Below are 23,774 nucleotides of genomic sequence, written 5' to 3'. Positions count from 1 at the left end.
CTCTTAAGAAAGAACGAAAAAGAAAGAAATCCAAATGATGATGAACAGAGAGAAAGCACGCAGGAAAACAAAACAAAACACACATAGATACCCTACAGGTATCAAACATTTTATTTATTTTTCAAAGAAACTACAGCAATATACATGATTACAGAATTATGAACCACTGTAAAACAAAAGGAATGAAATGGCCTGGGTCCAAGCACTAACGACCTCACACCTTTTCTTTCATACCACCATCACTCAGAAAAATTACATTATCTGAAAAGAAATAAAGAAAATTTAATCTTCAGGATTGTTTTGCCCTGTTGCAAGCCTGCACACCCACAAAGACAACCTATTTGTGTTAAAATAACCTGCAAAGATGTGTATTTTGGTACAGAATAGTTCCTAAAATAAAACAGTGTCCAATACAGGGTTCTTGCTCTATCTCCCCAGAAAGCTGACAATTCAAGGCGACCATATATACTATGAAACAAGTGTGCTAAACCTGATGATCACAGTCAAAGATACCAGAAACATTTTAAAATAATGGTTTCATTCTTTGACTATGATCTCTATCAGTTACAGCTTATTTCCTTTTTATTTTGTCATTTTCAGTATGCACTACCATGTCATCAGTCTATGGGACTATAGGAAGCTTGTATTTCATCAAGCCTCAGTAATTTCTAAAGCATTTTGAGACCGGGGATATTGAACATGAAGAAGAAACCATTAGGATAAATACTAATTAAAAAAAGGGACTTGCTTCTCCCCTCCAGCAATTTCTAAACAGCAACCTACAGCACTGCTAGCTGAACTGTTCATGTGAAAGTTTGATTACTACTGTTGTAAAGAGGCTGCACAGCAGAAACATCCAGAATTGTGGTTGGTTTTTTTTCCTTCTCCTCTGACCCAGTTTTTTTAGATACACTTGTGTAACAGAAATGTTTGCTCTACTACGCAATTATTTTAGCCCTCCCTCAAAAGCCACAAGATAGTGGCTCTACCCACAGTAGATGCTCATGCTATTTAAAGGCTCAAGGAAAACGTTGTGTTTCCCAGTTCTCTTCTTCATTGTGTCTACCCAAGGGACAAATCTACTCCCTATCCATTCTGTGCTCTTCTTCCCACTACTGGCTACCAGACTGAGGTCTTTCTAAATTCTCCATCAAGTCATCCCCACACAAAACATCTTTCACAAACAGAGGTCCTTAAAGTTGGGGAAGCCTCCAGTCTTGAACAGGAAGAAAAAATTCCCTGCCAAACCGAGACAAAGTTACTAAACAAACTCTGCTTAGAAAAGGAATCTGCCTGACCTGCAGTACTACATACCAGTGTTCTTAAAACACAGAGTATCTACCTGCTGCACCAACTGATTTGTCTGAACAAACTATGCAACAGTTTGCAACTATATGCTCTCATTTTCTGTGTCTTCACGCGCAGTGCCAGAGGACATCTAGTGGTACAGCCTATTCATTCTCTCAAAATCCCCAAGTGTGGGTTCTGAGGATGAAGACAAACCAAGCTCTATTTCAAAGGTCCTCCACCTCCTCTCCATTTTAAAAGGGCAAGGTAGGCATTGGTATGTTGTTCCTTACCTGCTATAATTGTTGTGGCCTGCCGCCTCACATTGTTTTTATCCGTATATTCACCGTAGTCTATCTTCCCTTCAACATAGAGTCGAGCACTGAAAAAATGAAGAATTTGGTTCTGGTCAGAGAACTGTATGGCTGTTTTCTCCTCTGTATCTGATTCTGAATACACAGGCTTTTGCCTCACTTGTTTGTAGCATGTCTGCTAACTTATTTTATGGCACTTCTATGTTAGTGTAGCTCCCGGTCACCATAATTATTACATCAATCGATTATTAAGGCATTAAATCCTCAACCACATTTGTTATTCACTTACCCCTTCTTCACATACTGATACGTAACATCCCTGAGGCCCGGTCTGAAGACAGAGATCCTGTGCCATGTCGTCTTCTGACTGATATCACCTAAGTTGCATAAAAATAAGAAAATTGGATGCCAAATCCTTTTTTTGACTCAAGCCTCAGAAATTAGTTTCAACATGTTGGTGTTCTCAAATTATGAAAAGTGATGTGAAAATGGAAGTATACTAGCACTTGATCTCCCACTCTATACTAGAACTCAATGTTCCACTCATCTGCATCCAAATGAAAGTATCATGCAAAAGCACAGTTCAAATCAAGAGATGAGTTTTCCTGGAAGTCAGTGCTCACACTAGAATAATTTTTTTCCCCTCACACACTCCGCATTGAACAAAAGTTTGAGAAAAAGAGACATCTGTAGCTGCAGACTGATGGAAGAATCAAAGAGAAAATGTATTGTTCTTTTTTTTCCCCCCTCTTGGAATACAAATTAGAGTATGGAACCTGCTACACCTCTTGCAACCCCAACTGTGAAAAAGTGCCAACTCAACGCTCTTTCCTTTCCTCCAGAGGAAGGTCGACATGCAGATTTTTGTTCAGTACATGCTGCTGAGGATCAGTAAGAGACACACAAATGCACCAGCATCTCTACTGACCTCAAAGGAACTTCCCTGCACCCAAGAGATTTACACAGCAGCCTGAAGACAAAGCATGGTGCTACTGAATATGCAAACATGGCATCAGAACACAGCAGAAGTACACTGCTCATTGCAGACTCACCTCCCTGGGTTACATCACTTTCTGCTGTTCGCCACATCTCGTTGGTTGCAAGAGAAAATATGGTAACAGGATTTTTTCCATCCACTTGCCTCATGATAGGGTCCTGTCCAACCCGACCAAGTAACTGAACACGATTCATGGCTGAAACACGAGAGAGTAAATACATATACAGGTGAATTATGATTCTTCTAATCATGGCAAGTCCTAAGTTGGCAACTTTGGTCAAGGGCCAAAACAATGACTTTCTGCACCTCCTAACCATTTTTCAAGCTCTTATGACTTTTGGCTTTTTTAGGCCCTGCAGATGGTTGACTGTGCCTGTACTATCGTTATCACTGCTCAATAAGCTCATTTAGAAAGCTAAACATTCTTTATTCTTTTTGGTCCTTTGTAACCTTCTTCACAGACACATAAATATGTCACTTTAGACTATTTTGCATTTACTTAACTTTTATTTTTTTCATTATGATAAAACCATAGCATTCCATTGTTTTGTCCATAAAACAATACCTTTAAAACAACAAAGGTGCGTTATTACACCCCATCCTCTGAATTAGAGGGTCACTAGTTTTTACACAGGTACCAGGACTGGGTGGACACAATTTATTCCTTCTCCTTGTTGAAGGACAACTGGAGGTCAGGGGAGCATCGCTCTTGCACAATGAGCACATGAACTGAATAGTAAAGTCTGAAGTGTACACCTGGAGCAAATCATGCTGGGGCAGCAGCAGCACCCAAACAAGTCCCCCAGGCACAGGGGAGTCTGAGAAACAAGCACGAGACACCTAAATGCAGGTTATTAGAAAACAGGACAATAGCGTACCTGATTCGCTGCCATTGTTAAAGTATGACTACCTACCTTTTACAGGGTGTACTCCATGTTAGGGCTTTTTTCTCTTCCCCCTTAAGGGCTGCTTGACTTGACAAAGACCAGATAGGAAGCTACTTAGGAGTCTGTTTGTTTGAAACAACACATTCTTAGTTACTGCATTCGGGAGCTACCGTTCCTAACCGTTCCTCTCCTGGCATATTTCAGCCATTCTAAAACCAAGATAAAAACCACAGAGTAACAGCTAAGTTTCATCTCAGGAGCTACTTACATCTTTCCAGTACCAATGAGCCAACTGTATCAGACTCATGTCTTACAAACTGGCGAAGCACCTGAAGGAACAGACAGATGTTAGCTTCCAAGACACAAAGTATGAACAGTATTCACATGCTTTTACACCTCGTTGTCTGAAGACTTACAGAGGTTTTGCAAGTACTTTCTTTTCTGGTGACTTATGGGGGGTCTGAGGGAAGAAATCTGTTCAACTAAATTAAGCCAATAGGATTATTCAAATAATATTTGGTTAAACTGGGGTTAAAAAGCTGCCTAGGAAAAATAATGGCCCAAAGGTACATCTCCAGCAATTATTTTTGGGACATGCAGTAACTGCTGTTTTTCTGTAATGCGTAATAGGAGTGGGGGGGCGGGTTTGAAGTGGAGGGGTTGTTTAGTTGGTTGGGCTTCGGTTTTTGGAAACAGTTTTGATAGTTTCATCAACTTTCTGTTTCACTCCAGAGATTAACAGGATGTGCCCAAAACATACATCTATCCACCAGCATAAGCAGTGTGATGCACTGATAACCCGTCATTCCCAAGCAAACAGCAAATCAAGGCCACAAAAACCTGATTGCTACAGCTAAACACAAGTGAGAAAAAAGAAAAGGAACGGACTTGATGCTGGCAAATATCACGTCCTAGAACAAAGGAGAAAAGAGAAGCCCAGGAACACCACCGCACGCAGCCCATGCACAGGAACTGGAAGAAAAGCTCATCTCCTATAGCAAGTGGTTGCAAAACTTAAAGGAAGGCGAGACTGACAGTCTTGTGTTGAACAGAGGGGCTAAACCAGAAGAAATGCAACTTGGAAAACAAGTGTTCCTTGGTATGTCTGTATGGTTCATTGATGTATATGCAAATCACACAAGACTCATTCCATGCATAAGCCGGATCTTTTAACACATCATTTTGTCAGTGCGTCGGTAAAGGCACCAGCAGCTACAGCTGGTTCGCGTAGGAAAAGCCGCTCGCAGGTAGCACAGCTCAGCCGAGGCTCTGCGAAGGCCCCGTCCGGCGGCAGAGCGCTCCTCCGGCCCTTGCAGCAGGGAGGGGCGGGTTCGGGGCCCTCGGTTATCCCCGCACCTCGCACGTTATAACGCTGCAACTGGGGACGGCAGTGAAAACCAGCTTCCGTGACGAGAAAGTCATCACAAGCCCCGCGAGGGGCTGAGAAGGGGCAGGAGCTGCTTCTCCTCGCCGCCATCCCCTCCCCGCGGCGGGAGGGCTCGTAGCACCTCCCCGAGCGACTCCCACCGCGCTGCGGCGGTGCGGGCCTCCCGGGGACGGACGTAAAGCCAGGGCCAAACTTCCGCTGGGGCTGCAGCCTGGCCCCAGGGCCTCGGCGAGGGGAGCGCCGCTCCCTCAGGGAACCGTTAAACCGTCACCCACAGCCCCGGCCCCCCGCACGGCCCTACCTGCCACGCCGGTCGCCGCCACATGCCGCCGCCGCGCCTGCGGAGGGAAAAGCACGGCTGAAGCAGCGCCGGAGGGAGCCCCGTCCCGCGGCCGCCAACCCCCCCCGGCCCCCGCTCCCGCCCGGCCCCCCTCCGCACCTCTCCCGCCACGGCCCCGCACCACCCTCAGACGGCCGGAAGCGGAAAGGAAACGATGTGTCCTGCGCAAAGAGGGTCCGGGAGGAAACGCGACCCTCTCCCCCTCCAGCGGTTCTGCGGGGACCCGCGCGGGAGAGGGGCCCGGGGGCGGGAAAGGGCAGCGCACCGCGGCGGGGCCGGCTCCTCACCCCGTGTGGAAACGGGCGGGAGCGGCGCGGCCTTGTGCAGGGCGGGAGGAGGGTCCTCCCGCCGCCAGCAGTGGCCAGCGCCTGCCCCCACCCGCCCACGGGTGAGCGAGATCCCCCGGATGGCGGGCAAGGAGGCCCAAAGGAAAAAAGAGTCACTCTGTCATAGGTAAAAGGATTAAAATCTTTATTTGCACGTTTCGCTTCTTAAAGGATAGGATCTAACAGTTTAAAAGGCAGCACTGCCCAACACTTGAAAACAAGCTTCAGTAAAACCTGAAAATTACCAAATCACCGACTTTGTGCTCTCCCTCGTAAGAGTACACCATTCATGTCCAACTACCACAGCTAGACATACAGCCGACAAGGATTCAGAAAGTTACATTAATACTTATTACATCTCATCCCCCTGCTTAAATATATACACACTTTACACAGGCAACTCCAAAAAACTGACAAGGCCTAAAAAGCCCTTTCTGATTTCCCTCATCTTTGACTGAAAGGCTTTGCAGGGAGTTGCACCACGTGTAAGGTACTGGAAGGGAAACAGGTACACAGACCCACTTACCAGCACATGACAGTCATTTCCCCCACTTTAAGCAAGGAGTCCTTGCCGATCAGTATAAACAAGTTGGGCATCAGGGACTGGTCTGCAAAAGCTTACTCACATCAGCTACGTGATACTGCGCTTGTGGCTGAAAGTTAAGGGAGGGGAAGTTTTCCTTTTCAACTTCCACAAGTAAGGCCCCCTTAACTCTATTTCATTTTACTCTTTGTCCCCCTCAGTGAATGACACTCAAATTGCATCCCAAGTCCACCAGGACTTTGTGTAACCAGTCTCTCCTGTTGTGTAGTTAAAACTGTCTACCATAGTCTCTACCTCCTGACTCCCAGGAGGACCCAGCTGTAGAGATGCTGTCTCCATGTCCAGCCAGTCTCCCCTCTAAAGATACACAAGTGGCCAGAGTGTTAAGACCACAAAAACATCATCAATAATAGGGCCCAACTAAACAACGAGGGAAGCAAGTAGAGGAAATGCCATCCTTTCCCTTGTATGGCAAAGCTATTCTTAGTCTGGAACAAGACCAGTTACACAAGAAATTAAACAGGTAAGAGACCAAGGACAATAATCTTAAATCCCATGATCTGACACTCGTAAACTAGTCATTCTTCACTCAGCCAACATCTCATCATAACTAATGAGGGAACCAAAAACCACGACAGGGAGAGCCAATACGGGGCATTGATATGTGCAGACCCTCTGCTTTCACAGGGCCATTCAGCAGCCAGAGCTTTTTGGACAACAGAAGTTCAGTAACCCAACGTAAAGCTAAATGAGCGACAGCTCTTCCCTCCCACCAGGCGCTTGCTGTTCTGCTTAGAAGAGGTTTCAGACTCTTGCAACTTGGCACTTCCTAAGGGCTGGTCCTTCATGAGGGTCTGGGCAAGGCGGGCTGCTTTAAGTTCCCTGCAGGGAGGAGATGGAAGGAAGAGGAGAGGAAGAAAACTATGTCATGCATGGATCCCCATCAGCTACAGAAGCAAGCTATGAACAGTCTTGCACAAGGGGGTGACTGCAGTACTCCAGCATTGCTGGAGAGTGGTGACTTTTGACCCCAGAGGGTGACATGGAAATTACTGTAGGTTTCACTAGGGTTTCTACTTCAGAACAGATAAGATTTGAAGGTTTACCAAAAGAAAACTATGCATCAGCTCAGCACCACACACCTAGACTGGCACTAGTATGAAGAGTCCCTAGCTCAGTTTTTCCTCCCATTGTTTCAGATATTTGTGAATGGTGGAACTTAGATCAGTGCCATCTTGTGCAGCACAAATACCTAATAAAGGCACATGCTTCTTTTCCATTGCCTTTTTTTCCCCCTGATGCTTGCTGCTCTCCCAGAGCATATGCTTTCCTGTCTACATGGAAAACCTATTCCCCAGCTGACTATTACACTAAGAGGGGTGGTGGGGCAGTTCCTAGATCCCAGCACCTCAAAACATTACTGCCAACAGCAGTGAGAGGGAGCAAGGGGAAGGAGGATGTCTGCCACCACCTGATATTTCTCTTCCTTCTGTGCTAGACCACTATCTCAGTGCAGTATCAATTCCTCAACTGCCCACTGGCTGCATATTGTATCACTATTTTCCATCACCAGTGGTTGCAGTAAGCATGCAAGTTCACTGCTCTAATTTAGCCAGCTCCTCAAAGCCAGAAGTGAACCACAGCTTACCACAGTTGCTTGGGCACTACAAGTCCCTGCTACAGCCCCATCACTCTCCCAGCTCCAGGCACAGGAGCTGACTGGGTATTTCTGTACGTTGGGTCTCCCAACACTACCACCCTACATTCAAGCCTGGTGACCAGCACTTGGTGTGGCCATGTCTTCTCCCCTTCATGCCCAAGCCAGCCCTACCTTTCCAGCATGGCAGTTTTGCACTTCTCCACATTTAGCTGCTTCTGGAGCTGCACAGCTTTTCCACGTGAAGGACGGAGAACTGGATGTTTAGTAAGAGCTGTGGCAGAAGGTCTTTCCACTGGGTCAGGGTGGATCATGAGCTGGAAAGGAAAGGAGTTCAGGGTTTAACACTCCCTCTGTCACGTGCCAACCAGAAAAACCTCCATCCTGTCAAGACTACTTCCTCACCTTGAGGAGTTCAAGAAAGCGATGAGGAAGCTTCTGGGGGATGAGTGGGATATTGCCTTTGCGGATGTGGTGCCACATGGCCCCGTTGTGAGGCAGTGGTGCCGTGCCGGCTGCTAGAGCTACTGTGAGTGCCAGGGCAAAGATGTCTGCCTTCGGCAAGTAGCAGTATTGCTGTGGAGAGAAGATAAACAGTTATAGAAAGGGAACATCTTGCTATACTGAACAAAGGTGTGTTGGGATACCAGCTCAAAAAGAAACTGCCAAACACGTATGTGACACTGCCTTCACCATCCCAGTTAGCTGCTTTCTCCTCTTTAGGATAAAAACATTGATAGTGAGTAGTATTAGTAGCTAATAGCACATTAGCTTTCACCCAGTCATGAGGAGCTTGCAGCCCACATTAGGATCACTGCAGCAAACCCAGAGGATGGGCCTAACAAATGCATGCTTCCAGCCTTCACCACAAGGCAATAAGCTAGCCATGCCCACCTAAAACTAAAGCCTGCATGCGATATATTGACCTAATGGTTCCTAAATCCGCTTGCAGCACAAAAAGGTACTGTCACTTAAATACCCAAGTTGATGAACACATCCAAGCTGGTTGTTACATAGCAATTCCCTTTTTGTTCACTGGCCAGAGTGGCAAAACTGCAGCCAGTTTAAGAGGTGTGTTATGCCTCCCACCTCTCCACACTACCTGATCAGTGTTTCTTGTACAAGGCATTTGTCTGGGTGCATATACTACAGCGGCTCTCTCCGCACTTGCTCACCACCCTGTTCTCCCCACCACCCCACTAGCAGCTGTACCTCTTGCAAAATCTCATTGGCCAAAAAGCGTCTGTCTCCTTCCTCCACCTGGGGGTTTGTTATTGATGTCACATGGCCAAGGTCACCTGAGACAAAGAACAAGCAACTCATGGAGCAAACTGATGTAGACCTCCACCATCAATAAAAGCCTGCATTTTATAGGCACCAACAGAGCAATCAGGAAATATCGAGTAAGAGAGCAAGCCTGCTCCTACTCAGGAGTCTGGGCTTGGAAACAAGCACACGAGTTTTCTAGGACTTGTCTCCTTAGAGGAATTAATTCTGGTAAGCAGCAGAGACATTCAGGACTACAGTATCAGTTTGGTATGCAAGTCTCTTAGCCAGCAGGACAGAGCACTATCAAGCAGTAATGAGCAGCCCTAATCTTAAGCCTGCTGTAAAGTGGGCTAAAACCTACCAATCTTATACACCACACCAGAAGAGAATTCGTCTTCACTGTCACTCTCTTCCTGCTCAGCAGGGGCAGCAACTGCCAGCTTGTGACAGATGAAGATATTACCTGCAAGACAGTGAAGTTTAGCAAGTGTGGTATCAGTAGCCAGACTGTGGCAGCCTGACAACTTTGTAAAAATCCCACCTGTCAAGCTAGTTAAGCTCTGCAGCCAGAGAAGCTATGCACATGCTTCCCACCCATTAGTCCACTTTCTGCCCAGCTCATATATTCAACAATACAGCTGACAAGACAGTTGTATCTTGTGCATAAATATCTTAGCATAATCAACTTTTCTGCCCCTCCCTCTGCCTCCCCAGGCTAGAAGCATGATTTCAGCAGGAAAGTGGAGCTCTGCTATAAGGACGTAACTATGCGACTGTGGAGGGAGCACTGCCCTGGAGGTGCCCATCCTCATCTGCAGAGAGGAAGGCTTGTTACTGTTTTTTGCAGGAACTTAATCCCTCAGGGAAGGTACAATAAACATTCACTTCGCTCCAGCTCTCATGTACAAAGGTCAAGTGTTGTGCAACAAGAGAGCAGCAAATAAGGAAGTCCTCATCTTCATTAGCAGCTCTGCTTGCTCCACCAGTATGAAAGTGATTCCCATGAGACAGGATTATGAAGATCATGAGAAATCATGAGTAAAATGCTGCCAACTATCAGAGAAGGCTCAGTGTTAGAGCAGCAGTAGCGGCAAGATTAAAAAAACCACAAGACCTTCACCTTTTAGGGTAAGATCCTCTTTCCTCTGAAGCACTGTAATAGGTCCAGTAAGAAGGACCTATTACAAGTCCTACCCCTGGAAGGTCACTTGGAGGACCCTCCACAAAGGAGAGCACTATACTTACTAGGTTTGATGTCCAGGTGGACGAGGCCAGAGTTGTGGATGTATTTTAGCCCCATGGAGACTTGTAACATTATTTCTTTCAGCTCTGCTTCTGGGAAATACTGGCCAAGCTTTGCATTTTCCAGCAACACATCTTGGAGACTCCCACCTAGGAGAAAACAGTCAGTCTGAGACCTGACAAAGATTTTATGGAGCAGCATGTTTGAAATAGCTTAGTAGAAACTATTGCCCAGAGCACTTGCAGGCTTGCTAGTGACAAACCCCAACCAGACCAGCTATGTACGCTCTAGTGATCAAACTTGGACATCACCATTTAACTCCAGCCTTTCCATTGCCTCAGAGCACCCTGCCTCCTGCTTGCCAAGGACTGAGCAACTGCAGTTCTAACCACAGCACCAGAAGGACTGACCTGGTAGTGAACAGTGGAAAAGTTAATTACTTTTGCCATGCTTACAGGTAGAAAGCAGGTATGGGAATGGTGGAGCAAGGAAATTGAGCACCCACTAGCAGATTTTTTATTGAAGAATGAAATATTTGATACAGAAACAGTGTTTTGTGGGTCTCCATTAAGGCACTCTGGCTATTTCAGGACTAGCAAATACCATGGCCTCTCTCCCCATAAGCCTGCTTTTCACCACTTCTCCTTTAGTCTCAGATGTTCATCCACTAGAACACAAGAAATTGTGATCATTGCTGCAGCAGTGATCACCAGGTTTCATGGTTACCTCCACCAGATTTGAAGTCATTACTCCAAACAGCCATCACCACTCATCATTGAGCCCCAAGACTGCAGGAGCAGTTGAAAGATGAGCGCCACATATTTGCCTTCAGCTCCTCTGGTAGCCAGAGGTGTTTCTTCCAATGTCTCCCAAACAGTGGTATGGCCAAGGGCAAACCCAAGTAAGAGTGTACCAGGGTGCGTGCAGCACCCCATTTACAGTTTACCTCATTATTTAGCTCTGTTCCTCTGCAGCTGTTGAGCCCCTTCTTCTAGCCAAGATGCAAGGTGCCTTCATCTCAACCAGGAAGCCACTCTTCAAATCATTACTCCCCTTCATTAAGAAGGGTTTGTTTCCAAGATACATGGCACTTAAGTCAACTGCTCTTGAGTCACTCATATCAGGTTTTACCTGGGCAGTCTCAGACACAGCTCTAAGCATCAGCATGGGGAATACTTTTCCAGGCCAGCCAACACAGAGGAACAGTTTTAAAATCTTCAAATTAGAGGGTATTCAGTACTTTTAAGACATTGGCACCATTCAGAGCTTTGTCTAAATATTACAAACCCTTACTGGATTCTCCATGGAACTGTAGCCTCAGTGCAGTTTGCTTTGTTGTAAGCCAAAACATCCCATATTTAAGTACAAAAGGAGGTAACTGCACCCATCCTGAGATCTCAGCCTCTAACAATGTCGCAGCTCTTACCATTGCAGTGTTCATTTTGGATAATCATGTGACCATCCTCTGCCCACGCCGAATAGTAGCGCACAACATGGGGGTGGTGTCCAAGGACAGCGTGAGCATAAACCTCACGAAGTGCCACCTGCCTAGAGAAGCACATACAGAAAAAGCAGTGGTGACAGGGTGCCAGTGTCCTGCTTGGGACCATGAGAGGAGCCCTGGTTTGCAGCCTGGCTTGGGAGAGGGGAAAGTAGAGGTATTTAGGACTTTCTCTTAAATTTTGGCAGGTGGACTGGCTCTCACAGCTGCTGAATCAAAACCTGCCCTTGCTCAAATGCACTGAGCAGCTATCAAAAAAACCCCAAAATCACTGAGCAAGTTTTTTGTTAAAGAAGCAAAGGCAGCTTTCATTGCTTTAGCATACAGGACAACACTAGCTGGTCCATACAGATGTGAGCAGTGCTGGCCACACAGCAGGGCATGGGCATACCACAAATGAACTATTTGACAGTTATTATTTTAAAGAGACTGGCTGCATGGACCCAAGGAGTTCAGGTAAGCTGTCATGTCACTTTGCAATACATGTGGCTTCTTCCTTTTCCCAGACATTTATATCCAATAGTCCTAAAGTGGTAACTTCCCCCACTCTCCCAACTGTTACTTGGGAGTGCAACAGCAGCCAGTTTTGCTCATGCCACCCCTCAGATACCTTTAGATCCACACTCCCTCCTTCCCCATCACACCTCCCAAGAACATGCCCATCATTTCCACTGGCAGTTTCTAGCTAGCACACTCACTCATCTGAGGATCCTGCCAGAGGCCTTTTGGAGCGCTTGATGGCATAAACGCATCCATCAAGGCGTTTGATGCACTTGTAGACAGAGCCAAATTCCCCCACACCAATTTTTTCTAGTTCCAGGAACTCCTTCTTGTAGCGGGAAACCATATTGCTCTCTTTCAGAGGATATCTCTACAAGGTCACAAAAACAGCAAAGACAAGTATGAGTTGAAAGACTTAGATAACAACATCTGTCATGTTTTTAGAGCTGTGTAGCACTTGCTCTCAGAGTACCCGTGTTGCTCCCTCTCCCATTCTGGATGTTCATCCAGGCATGTGTGCAGGTACACTGCCAGTTTTTCTTGAAACACTACCTTTCACTTAGGCATGTTGTGGGGTTTTTTTGACCACCTAACAAAGGCCATCTTGGCCTGGTTTGGCCAAGTATTTTTGGGTTTTTTTGTTGTTTTGTTTGTTTGTTTTTTTTTTAAATCATGACTTGCTAGCCATAGAGGTAGAAATTGCAGCTAAGGAGAACTGTAGTCTAGTTGTCTGTATGTGCCTAAGCTTCCTTGGGTTATTACCATCACATCTCTTCTCTTGGCACTGATGGATGATGGAGTCAGAGATGAACAGCAGGCAACAACAAAATACTTGTCTTTTGCCCAGCTACTGCAGACTCGAGAAGACCTGTTACCGGCCTTGGTAGGTGGAAGTCCAGTACCTCTGAATTAGCCAGACTCATGTACTGAACTTGTGTTTAAATAAGAGCTATTGCCTGTTTTGAGCTCAGGAGAGAAGCTTGGTGCATTGGCTTAATGTGGTCCCAGCTATGTAAGAGCTGCTTTACTTTGGCAGCTATGTTTGCCTGCAGCAAGGACATTCTGCATCAGTTCAGGCTCTCATCAGGTTTGAAGCACCAGCTGTTGACTAATGGCAGATTAGCAGGTCTCAGTGTATCTGTTTGTATTCCCAGTGGTTTCTCACCAGGAGCCACTTCTCCACAAAGGGCTGAAAGCCTGCAGAACAGCTGGAACATCATTATTGCTACAGTAATGGTCACTAGGGAAATATGAGCTGCTGGTACTGCTTGTAGAGTGATGTCTACTGGCAGGGGAGATAAGAAATAAGTAGTGGAGCATGAAGTGAACAACAAGAGAGTGGACTAAGTTATTTTTCTTCATCCTCCTGCATCCCTTACAGGGACAGTGGCTCATGTTGCACAGTGGTTCCACAGAAACCACTGCTGTGATTGCTGTAGTATATGGTATATGACCTTAAAGCATGGGGGGTAAAGAGTTGGTCCTCACAGTCAGTAAGATGTGGCCTATATGAAACAGCAGCCCTTCACAACAGGTTGTATTTCATAAGGCAGCTATATTTTACAGTATCTTAAAAAGCTCAGGGAATAAAAATACTTCCTAGTACACAATTTTATATCTATATTACATACTCAATCTAATCAGCACTCGAGCAGAGTAATATTTCAGCAGGTTACAAGTTATTTGAGGTTTTCTTCTAAGGAAAACAATAATTGTGGTAACCCTGGACGTTACCTGGTAGCAGATTTACTCTGCAGCTGTACTTTTTCCATGGAGACGGGTTTTTCTGCAATACCAGTCTCCTCGGCTAGAGGGTACCATTATTCTTCCAGTAAGCCTAATTATTTCACAGTTACAATGAACAATTCTACCTACTTGCACAAGGCCAGATACTTCCTTCAAGGGGCTGCTCAGGAAAATTGAGATTTTTACCTCATCTGAACACAGATATTTAATTCAGGCTTGGCTTGCTTTCCACAGGCTAGCTGGGTGAGTAGCTTCCCCCAGGTAGGACTGGGAAGAAGGCTGCAGGACATGGGTTCCCACACCAGCTGCCCAGTTCTGGCAGCGCAGCTGGGGGTACATGAGACCTCACACCCTGCCCCATACAGCCAGGCCAACACACCCTGCTGCTGAGGTTTGCCAGCAAAGTACAGACATCAGCAACAGCAAGAGAACTTGGTTTTGAGTTATAAGACAGTGTTTGCTGTCCCATAGCTACGTAAGCTGTGGTGGGGCCTTCCCTTGGACCCCAAGGCACACAGACACCCCCCAGCTAGACGTTTTCCTACTGAATGAGAGTACAGAATTTGCTGCCTTGCTTCAGAAGTTTGCCATTGTGACTACTGCAACTGAAACTCTGCCTGCAGTACTTATCCCCATCAGAGCCATTCAGCTCAGTCTGTCTTTTTGCAGTGCAGCTCCATATATTATTTGCAATATAGAAGCCATGTTCCATTCACATCCAAAGATACTCAGTACACCGATTCATAGGAACAGCAATAGACCCGCTTTTTTGAACCACAAAGGTACAGCCCCTATTTATGCCAACTCAATAATATAGTAATACAGTTCCCCCTGAGGAACCCAAATTATATTTTCCTCGAAAGACCTCCTGACAAAAAAAATCAATGAGTTTTAGGATTACTTGTCAAAGTTTCAGATCTGCTTAAGTACAATTTTCCTTTAGAGATAGGAATAATTTCTGAGTTTGTCTCAAAAAAATGTTAACATAAAACATTCAGCTTGGAATGATTCTGTCATAGGCATTCATCCTCTGTCATGATGCCATGATTTATACTCCAATAGCAGAATAAATTTCATCAAGCACCAAATCTTTACAAGCATCTTATCCTCTCTGTGGTGTGAAATACAGACACTCACCTTTGTAGGTAGCTCCTGTTTTATCTGGCTTCTTGGATCAGGATCCCTCCTATAACAGAAGTTTAGGAAAGTCTGGGTGTATCATTTCAGTGCAGCAATCCAACTGAGATTTGAAATGAAAACATTTTTTCAAAAGAATCCCCAAACCTTGCTTCATAGTTTAATTAAAGATGTATTTTGTAGAGTGTTAATACACAACGAGTTTCTAGTTGAGGTCTTAAAGACTGTAGTCCCAGGCTTCCTAGCCTTTGTTTGCATTTAGAAAGCCTCCACATACCAGCTTCAGTACTGGTCACAGAACAGAGTAGCATTGTTCAGGGGCATCATTCTCCTGGCCACCTTATTACTGGTCAAGCTACATGGGAGATGACCTCGCATAGCAAATTCCTAGTGAAGGAGAGAACTGCCCCACTGTGCTTTCAAGGGGGATACCCAGCTGAGCATCTGTTACAGTTGGGGCTATGAAAGAAGCTGAACGTCATTGTAGTGCGCAGGTATTTGATTAAATTTGTGTCTGGGTTAACCCAGACCATTTGCAGGTCAGCAGTAGCCTGTACCCATCTTAAAAAGCTGTATTACATGCAAACATGCACGTAATTTCTTCCAAGTTGTGGGTATGTGCATAACTGAATCAAGCTCCACCCTACCCATGGTCAAGAAAGAGAGGTATAATTTTCTCCTACAGCCATAGCACTGAGGTTGGCTGTTGATCCCAGCTTACCCTTCTGAACAAAGGAAATGATTTATATTTCTGTTACCTTCATATGTCTGCTAATGTTTGCTCTGCACCAATGAATACTACGGAAGTGAATGATTCATTGTTAGCAAATAAGTTCAGGTACCTAACATCTCCATCATTACTTATCTCCTTCAAACAGTCTCCTTCCAGCCTGTTATTTAAGAGTAGTTCACTTACAGCTCTCCTCTGGTCTTCCGCTTGCCATTAGGAAGAAAGAGCATTTGTCGATATGACTCTGGTGTAAAGGGATTAATGTTGACAAGAGAAGCTTGGGTAGAGTCATCTGAGTCAGCACCAGGAGTAAATCTCAGATGTCGGAAGCCTTTGGATGGAACCTTTGTCCCAGATGAAGCAAAAGCTGTCTTCGATAACAGGCTCTGTATTGAGAAAAAAAAGTGGCAGGTAAGCCAGCAAAATGTTTTTGTTGCTGCTATGTCAGAATAAAAATCTCTGCCCTCCTGCAAATCAAGGAGAACTCAGCTCCCTTCCTCAGGATAGCTGAATCATTAAAACCCTGCATCCCTAATTTAGTCCAGACAGTTTTCTTCTCCTTCCACAAAGTATTACATTCTTCACTAAGCCCTTTGAGATGCTATTCCCTGTCACTTGGGTGAGGCCTGCAGAGCCATTTTGGCAAGTGCAGTCCTCACGAGGAGCCAGCTGCTCATCTTTCCCACCTACAGAGACACAGAAATTGCGTCATATGTTGCATTAACATGAAAGACCCAGTTCTGTCAAGCATGGACTGTTGCATCAGTTTGGTCAGGACAGGTTTGTCAGGAGATGAGATAGAACATCACCAAGTTTCCTTTTGGTTCCCCAGCAATAAGCAGAATTAGTATAGGGGAAGTTGGTAGAAATATTTTTATACAGCTACTGGCAAAGTGACCAGAAAACAGTGCTCCTTGAGAAGAAAAAACAGTGTTTCAGAAATTTAAGTTCAGAAGGAACCTCTGGATCTTCTACAGTTTACCTTCCCACAGAAGACAGGCCATTGGATTCCACCTACTAGTCAAAACCTTGGTCTGAGTAAAGCATAACTTCAGAGAAGTACCCAGTCTTGATCTGAAGACAGAAAAATCTACTTACTTTCCATGATTTGACTCCTCCAGTAACCATCAGCTTTTTGAAATATACATTTGTTTTTGACTTGTTTCAGCTTCAAGAGAGTGGTGTAAGGTCTAAAGGGGTTTTCAACATACCTCTTTCTTCTAGTTAAAAGCCCTTCAAGAACCCAGAACTCCCCCTGCCATGAAGATCAAGATACTTCTATATTTTTTTGATCCAACAGTGGTCTCTCTTGTGAGTAGAGATGTGGCTCCAGGATTGTATCTAGAGTTCCTCCCTTCTCTCATTGAAAGTTTTTGAAGATAAAAACCTAGAGCTGCATGCAGTATCCTGCATCCACCTAATTGATGCTGCACTCATGGATATAGCTACTTCTGGGACATCCCTCTATTTTTATACCATACTTGGAAGTTCATCTACTGGTTTACTATGATCCTGAAAGTGCTTCTTGATCACTTTCTCAAGCTCTGGTCTGCATCTCCTTGGTCTTGGATGGAAAAGTTCTGCATATGGATCTAGTAAAGGCAGTATATGTCCAAGCCCAATTTACCCAGCAGCCTAGAAGCTCTGTAGAATTGTGGCTATGTTCTAGTCTAGCCACAAGTCAAGAAAGGGATCTAAAATACCACTGCAGCCTGCTGTTGTATGCATGCAATTCCCATCTGCTCTACTAGGGCTCTATTTCATAATCAAGCAGACTTGTCTACTGTAACATCATCTGAGAGTAGCTGCTGCCATACAGTGTAAGGCAGCTACCATAACTTGCTCTAGCAATCTGTCCCAGGATTGGGTAAGTCTACAAAATACAATCATCTGCCTCCTCTGCCATGTGTCCTAGCTGGGGCTCCAGTGCTCATCTATCTGCAGTTAGATGTGGCTCTGGTCTCTTACCCTTTCTCTCACCTTCAAGTGTTCCAAGATCAATGCTCCCAGCCTCATTTATAAGCAGATTTAGGCCCTTTAGAGACCACCTTTTGCAGCATGCTTGGAAACCAAGACCTTTCTCCCAGAAGACAGCAAAGGAAAAGAAATTGTTGATTTAGTGTGATTGCTGCTCATGGGCTACACAGCGACAAACCACAGGCAGCATGTCTTGAAGCATCCAGCCAACATGTTATCTACACAAGAGCACACACTGAAAGCACCCTGCACTACCAAGTAGCCCGTCTGGTCTGGAAGAGATTCTGGACCTCTAACCCATTTTCAGATGAGATTCAGGGAGACTTCTTATGCAGGATCATTGCACAAAATTCTTGGAGTGATGCCATTTAGAGCCACTTCCCCCTAGAGAGCAGCAGGCCATTCTTCAGTGAACATAGGCACACAGTTGGTCATATATGGCCATAGGACCATCCTTCTCTCCACATAATCAGGTTTCTGGAGGGGGACAGAAGTCAAATCCTAGCTCAGAAGTACTAAAAAGACTGATCTTCTGTGTACCACTTGAGCAACTAGTCTATCAGTACAGCAGGAATATTGAGAGAGGACTGAACGAGCTACATTTCACTGCAAGTCTTGAATGCTAAAAGCCAATGCACGCAACAGTTATCTAGAAACAGAGAAGCTGGCACCAAGTCTCCACTTGTGCTTACAGAAGACAAAAAGCAGATGTATTATATTCTATACAAGAAGTTTCACAGAAAATAGGGGCTGGGATCATTCTCCCAAGAAACTAGCTCAGTAGATAAGTTACATTTTAGGACAGTGACATAGAGGAAGAACAGGCTACTCCACAAGCACACATTGATTTGTTACCCCTTCCACAGGGGATTTGCTACCCTGAGAACAAAGTCCTGTTTTCCCCAAATTCACTGAGCAGTTCAGTTTCACATAAAAAGAGAATCAGCATCACTGGACAACAAGCTGGTTGGAGGCAATCCAGACTTGCCAGACAAAGTATACCCCAGCCACAATGCCATTTCCAACATTCTCTTTCAAGAGAAAGCCTGCTTGCATGCAAAATTATGCTGAACAGAGCAGTCAGGGCAGCTGCCTGTCTCCAAGCTCCCCGTGGAATGACGAGCTCCTTGAAGAGAGATGCATTTACCCCTCTGGGAGCACAGTGCACACTTCCTACAGAGATGCTACAGATGTCCACTCCTCTAAGCAGAGCGAGAGAGGCACATGGGCGGCCAAGGCACATGGTTGCTTGTTCTCTTAAGTCAGACTGGCCCAACACCAACTAATTGGTTTTAGCAACAGCTCGGAAAGAGTCAAGACACTTGCTCCCACACACAGGTTTCTATTCACACTCACAGAATAACCCTTCCATAGCTAGGTTTCTAAGGCCCAGGTTTCTAAGGGAAGAGTAGAGGCTAACAACAGTAACATTTAAAAAAAATGCTTTCCACAGAGCTATCAACAGATCCCCTCACCACCCACACAGTGATGCCCCAGCCACACCACAGCCCTTGCCCGCTCAGAGTTGATACATGCCATCACCTTGGGAGTGTGCGGGGTGTCACACAGCTGCAGCTTTTTCCAGGTGATGTGCAGCGGTGTCTCGGCATTACCCCAGCTCGTGCTCACGGCCGGGGAAGGCTTCAGGGTGGGACTCATCCAGGCTTTCGTCCTGCTCAGGAAAATCTCACTAAGCTTTCTCTGAGGGGTTGCTGGCAGAGGACTGCTCCTTTGCCACTTCTGGAACTTGCAGTTCCCGGGGGGGCTTGAGCTCAGGGCATCCTCCTCATGTACACTTCTGTCTTCACTCTCTTCACCACAACTGGAAAAATCCAGTCGCTGAATGAATTCATCGCTGTTGTCCCAGTCATCCATGTCACCATATGAAACAGAACAGGTAGAGCTGATACTGGCCTGCTTTGTTAGAGGGAGAAGGGCAGAAGGAGAGGAAGATTATTTACACAGGCAGGCTAACCACCCTCTTTCTTGCCTTGTTAAAGGCATTAGTTCTACTCACCACATGCACTCCCCCACCCCAACCCCACACACAGAAGCCTTGATCACTCATAGATGTCATTTGATGGCATTGGTTAAAGAAGAGTACTCCAGAGTTAGCAAATACAAATCCATTCAGTTACTGTTCACATAACAACAACAGATTCTGCTTTTCACCTTGTTGGTGCAAGTCAGATACAAGTCAGAAGTCACTGTCTTTCCCAGTGAGCCTCCAACACAACTTCTGCACCCACCAGCACTTCATCCACTACTCTCATCACACATAGAAACAGAGCTATCAAGTCCTAAAGAGCAACACACACCAGCCCTCTCCTCATCCTTTTCTACCTTAAATTTCTCAACCAGAGAAAAAGAACCCATGCTACATACAGCTGTAAAAGCAGAGGGTGCCCCAAGCAGTTACCAGATACCCTACAGACAACCCTTCTCCAGCCCTGGCACATTTATAACCACCCCACACACCTGGACCATTGCTAACGGGAAACATCTGGAGCTCAGCAGCACCTGTGCACCGTTGCCTGTGCCTAGGAAAGTTGGTGGCTGAGGGGTTTTGCTGTGGATGTGGATTTGCTGTGCCTGCAACCAGCTCTGCAGGGAGCCAGGGCTCCCTCTGAGTCATCTCCTTGCTTCTGCACGCTCTTCCCTCCTCCGGCTTCCTGGGGCCTACGGGGAGGTGATGTTTGCTGGCAGCCAGTCTGCTCCATGTTAATGCTGTCAGAGATGCAGTCTTTGTATCACTTATACTTACTTGTATAAGCGATTAGTCTTATGGTGATGGGGCCCTGTGCTTCCTTCTTTGAAGTCTGAATTTCATTTCCTGCATTTAGATGTGTATTAGTTTGGACAAGCGTTGCAGCCTGCATGGAGAGGTTAGTAGCCTAATTTATAACGTGCTAGACTTCAGGAGAGAGTTAGGGACCATACAGAGGTCTTTGTATGGGCTCCCATCTTGAGGTTTCAAGCATGTGCCCTGGGAGAGGAGGGAGAAGCTGGCTGCATCGGTGAAGGCAGCCCCGCAGGTAGGGTGGCTCTGCTGCTCACCAGGAGCGGGTCAATGTCTCCTCTTGCTGCGCCTCTCTGTAAAAAATGGGGATCTTCCTGTGCCTTTGTGAGCCTGTGTTTTGAAGAGGGGCCAAAGTGAGCTTTAACTAATTGGGAACAAGGTTATGGCAGCCTTTTTTCTTAGCATCGAGGAGAACTGCTAGAAGGACATGCAGAAATTGGAAGTGGCCGCAGCCCAGAGGAGGTGGAGGTTTGTCAGAACCGACGTGCTTTCCCGTGCACATGTTGAGGGGAATTCCCACCAGAAAATAAAGGGACATGTTGACCTGAAGGCACTCAGCCCTCCTAACCTGGTCTTTGAATGAAAAGTATGGCCATACGGGTCTCTGAAGTTGCCCTTTAAGACTGTGACTACCAATTCATTTGATACAGGCCACCAAAGCTGTATTAGGTGGACATGCCAGGAACTCAGTATTGGTTTTACTGCTGCATCTGGCCCAGAGCTTGTAGCGTTTCTTCCAGGCACAGAGCCTGTGGCTGCTGTGGCAGCCCTTCTCCTGCCACGCAGCTGCTGCATCTCCCTGCGCCTTACCTTGAGCGAGGTCCAAAAGCCTGGGAGTGCTGGCGCTGGCTGCTTTTTGCTATGAAAAGCTGTCTCTGCAGCATCTGGCCCACTGAGATGCTATGACAGGACCACTTTAGTACTGCTGTGATCTGACTGTATTAATCAGATGTTGGATACTGGAGCCTTAGATAGTAATATTTTATTTTAAATCTGAAGAAATAATGCTTTTAGTCCCCATAACTACTTTTCAATTAATAACCCAGCAATGAAAGTCCTTCAGACCTGTTTTCAGTCCCCTTTGAAACTTTAAATTTTTTTTTTGTTGCTGTTGTTCTCAGGGTCTGTAGGCAGTAGCCATTTTTCTAAGGAGGAATGGGATATGTAAAGGAGAAAAGTTGGACTTGCTGTGTAAAGAAGGCCCAACTTGTTCATCTTGCGTCTTCTAACTAAAAGCCACAACATTTTCACTTGGTATTTTTTCTGGAGATCTCAGAAGAGATCAAAGATCTGATAATAATTTTCTTAGCCCTCAGTTGAAGGGAAATTGTGTTGATTTTCTTTTGAAGGAGAGCTTTTCCTCCTAAAAGGGTCATATTCTCTCCTGACCTAGGTCTTTTAGATTTTGATGAAATATTAAAGTAGAAAATGAGGCCTTTGGTTTTTGCACATATTTAACAAACAGTGTGCCCTCAGCAGGCCCAGACTGCTGGCCATGGCAGTTTAAATAGCTCTGCTGCCACCAGGTCTCTTGTCCCACGAGGGCTTTTTCACCAAAAGCGGAGAGCGTGGGGGACGATGACATTTCACGTATCTCAGAGCCAGCGCTGGCAGCCTCTGCTCCCCGTCACTGCTGCTCTCCCCGCTGCATCCCCTCCCTCGTGCTGGAGCGATGCTGGTGCGGCCGCACAGCAGAGGGGACCAGGAACCGCTCTGCGCCGCAAATAGCCCATGCGGGTCGCGGAGGAATTTTTATTCAGGATTTGTTTCCCCTGCCTGGATCGCTGGAGGACAGGCTGACATTCATGCCAGCGCCACTGTGGGGATGAAGGAGAGGGGAGAAATGAGCTGTCACTTTAGCATCACCGACACACAAAAAAATATGCATCAAAATGAAGCTTGGCACCGTCTATATGGTTAAAGCGAAGCATGTGGCCAAGTATTTGCAGAATCTGGCTTTTCTTTATACAGTAACAAAATATTGTGCAGGGTTTGTTTTTTTTTTCTTTACCAGTCACCTTCCATGAAAAACTCCATCTGCTAAACACCACCTACTGCGGTTTATAGCTCTGCAAAGTAAACTTGTGCATGGGCTTTGTGAAACAAAATGCCCACTCGGTGTTGGAGCTGTTTGAAATGAAGCTCACAGCAAATGGACGCTAATGTTACAAAAAAAAAAGAGAAAAAAACCCAAGCCCCACTGTGGAGGAAACTGGATGATGAGTTTCTTAATGGTGTATTGAACACTCGGAGCTGCTCAACAGGAAAAAAGTTAGACAATTAAGGCTTTTATGACAGTATCTTCCCTTTAATTTTGGCCTGCTTAATTGGGTAATCCAATTGATCAGAAAGTCCTAGGGAACCGAGTTAAACCTAATGACACTTAATGACATTGGCGCTAGCGTAATGAGGGTGGTAATTACACAAAAGTTGGCTGCCTGTGGATGCCTTGGTCACGCTTGTGTCTCCATCTTCCAGTCTCAAGCTGATTCTGCCTGTTCCTCTGAAAACTCTGTCACATCCTTCTATAGCACATATATATATGTGTGTGTGTGTATACATATATATATATGTACACACACACCAGTATATACTGGATCGGCATCACTGACTTTCAGATTTGCGGCTTGCAGCTTCCACCGCAGCAATTTGGGGGTGTGGGAGACTGCCCCGTTCCTGGCCCTGAGGCTGCTCTGCTCAACCCCCTTGGCTCACCCAGGAGGACGGGCTCCACAGGGCTCCCTTAGCGTTCCTGCTCAAAAAGGCAGCCGCTCTACACGGGGGTCGCAGGCCTGGGGGACAGAAGGCAGGCAGCCGGCCCTGCGCCCCGGGAGGACGTGAAGCACGGGGAAGCGGGTGCCTTGTCTCAGGGAGCCCCCGTGCTCCTCCGGGAGCTGCCACTGGAGAGCAGAGAAGCCGGGACCCCCCCCCCCCCCCCCCGCCCCGGGCAGCTCCAGCTCCGGGACCCCCTGCCCGCCGCGGCAGCGCCAGCCGCGCCCCCACGCGCCCCGCGAAACCCCGCCCCGCCCCGGCGGCACGCCCCGCCCCCTCAGCGGCACGCCCCTCCCCTCAATGTCCGGCCCCGCCCCCTCCCCGCGGGGGCGTGGCCCTCCGCGTCCCCGCCCCGGAGC

General features: G+C 46.3%; 1 protein-coding gene across 2 annotated transcripts; it reads right to left on the bottom strand.

The window, feature by feature from the left end:
* Window positions 1–93: 93 nt before the first annotated feature.
* LOC140656446 (single-stranded DNA-binding protein, mitochondrial-like) lies at window positions 94–19,733 on the bottom strand. Of its 2 annotated transcripts, XM_072872159.1 has the most exons (16): window positions 19,386–19,733; window positions 16,053–16,252; window positions 15,137–15,185; window positions 12,451–12,623; window positions 11,678–11,799; window positions 10,254–10,400; window positions 9,370–9,471; window positions 8,952–9,037; window positions 8,145–8,315; window positions 7,914–8,056; window positions 5,174–5,210; window positions 3,754–3,814; window positions 2,654–2,794; window positions 1,891–1,978; window positions 1,581–1,669; window positions 94–261 (listed from the first exon to the last, which is right to left on the bottom strand). In XM_072872159.1, the coding sequence occupies exons 1-16, from the start codon at window positions 19,716–19,718 to the stop codon at window positions 215–217; spliced, it is 1,989 nt and encodes a 662-aa protein (XP_072728260.1). In that variant the 5' UTR covers window positions 19,719–19,733; the 3' UTR covers window positions 94–214. The 2 variants fall into 2 exon arrangements, with proteins under 2 accessions (XP_072728260.1, XP_072728251.1); XM_072872150.1 differs by lacking the exons at window positions 7,914–8,056; window positions 8,145–8,315; window positions 8,952–9,037; ... (5 more) ...; window positions 16,053–16,252; window positions 19,386–19,733 and adding an exon at window positions 5,312–5,493.
* Window positions 19,734–23,774: the final 4,041 nt, after the last annotated feature.

This window comes from Ciconia boyciana, chromosome 1 (assembly GCF_034638445.1).
Source record: "Ciconia boyciana chromosome 1, ASM3463844v1, whole genome shotgun sequence".
Taxonomy (NCBI): Eukaryota; Metazoa; Chordata; class Aves; order Ciconiiformes; family Ciconiidae; genus Ciconia; species Ciconia boyciana.
The sequence above is the reverse complement of the archived record's forward strand: the minus strand, read 5'-3'. Positions and strand labels throughout refer to the sequence as shown.

What these genes read in the sequence shown, in the direction of transcription:
- LOC140656446 (XM_072872159.1), bottom strand. Translation starts at nt 19,718, where the DNA reads ATGGATGACTGGGACAACAGCGATGAATTCATTCAGCGACTGGATTTT. An exon ending in AACAGGAGCTACCTACAAAG is followed by an intron (nt 12,624 to 15,136) that starts GTGAGTGTCTGT and finishes GTGACCTTGTAG; the next exon opens with AGATATCCTCTGAAAGAGAG. An exon ending in AAGTGATGTAACCCAGGGAG is followed by an intron (nt 1,979 to 2,653) that starts GTGAGTCTGCAA and finishes TATGCAACTTAG; the next exon opens with GTGATATCAGTCAGAAGACG.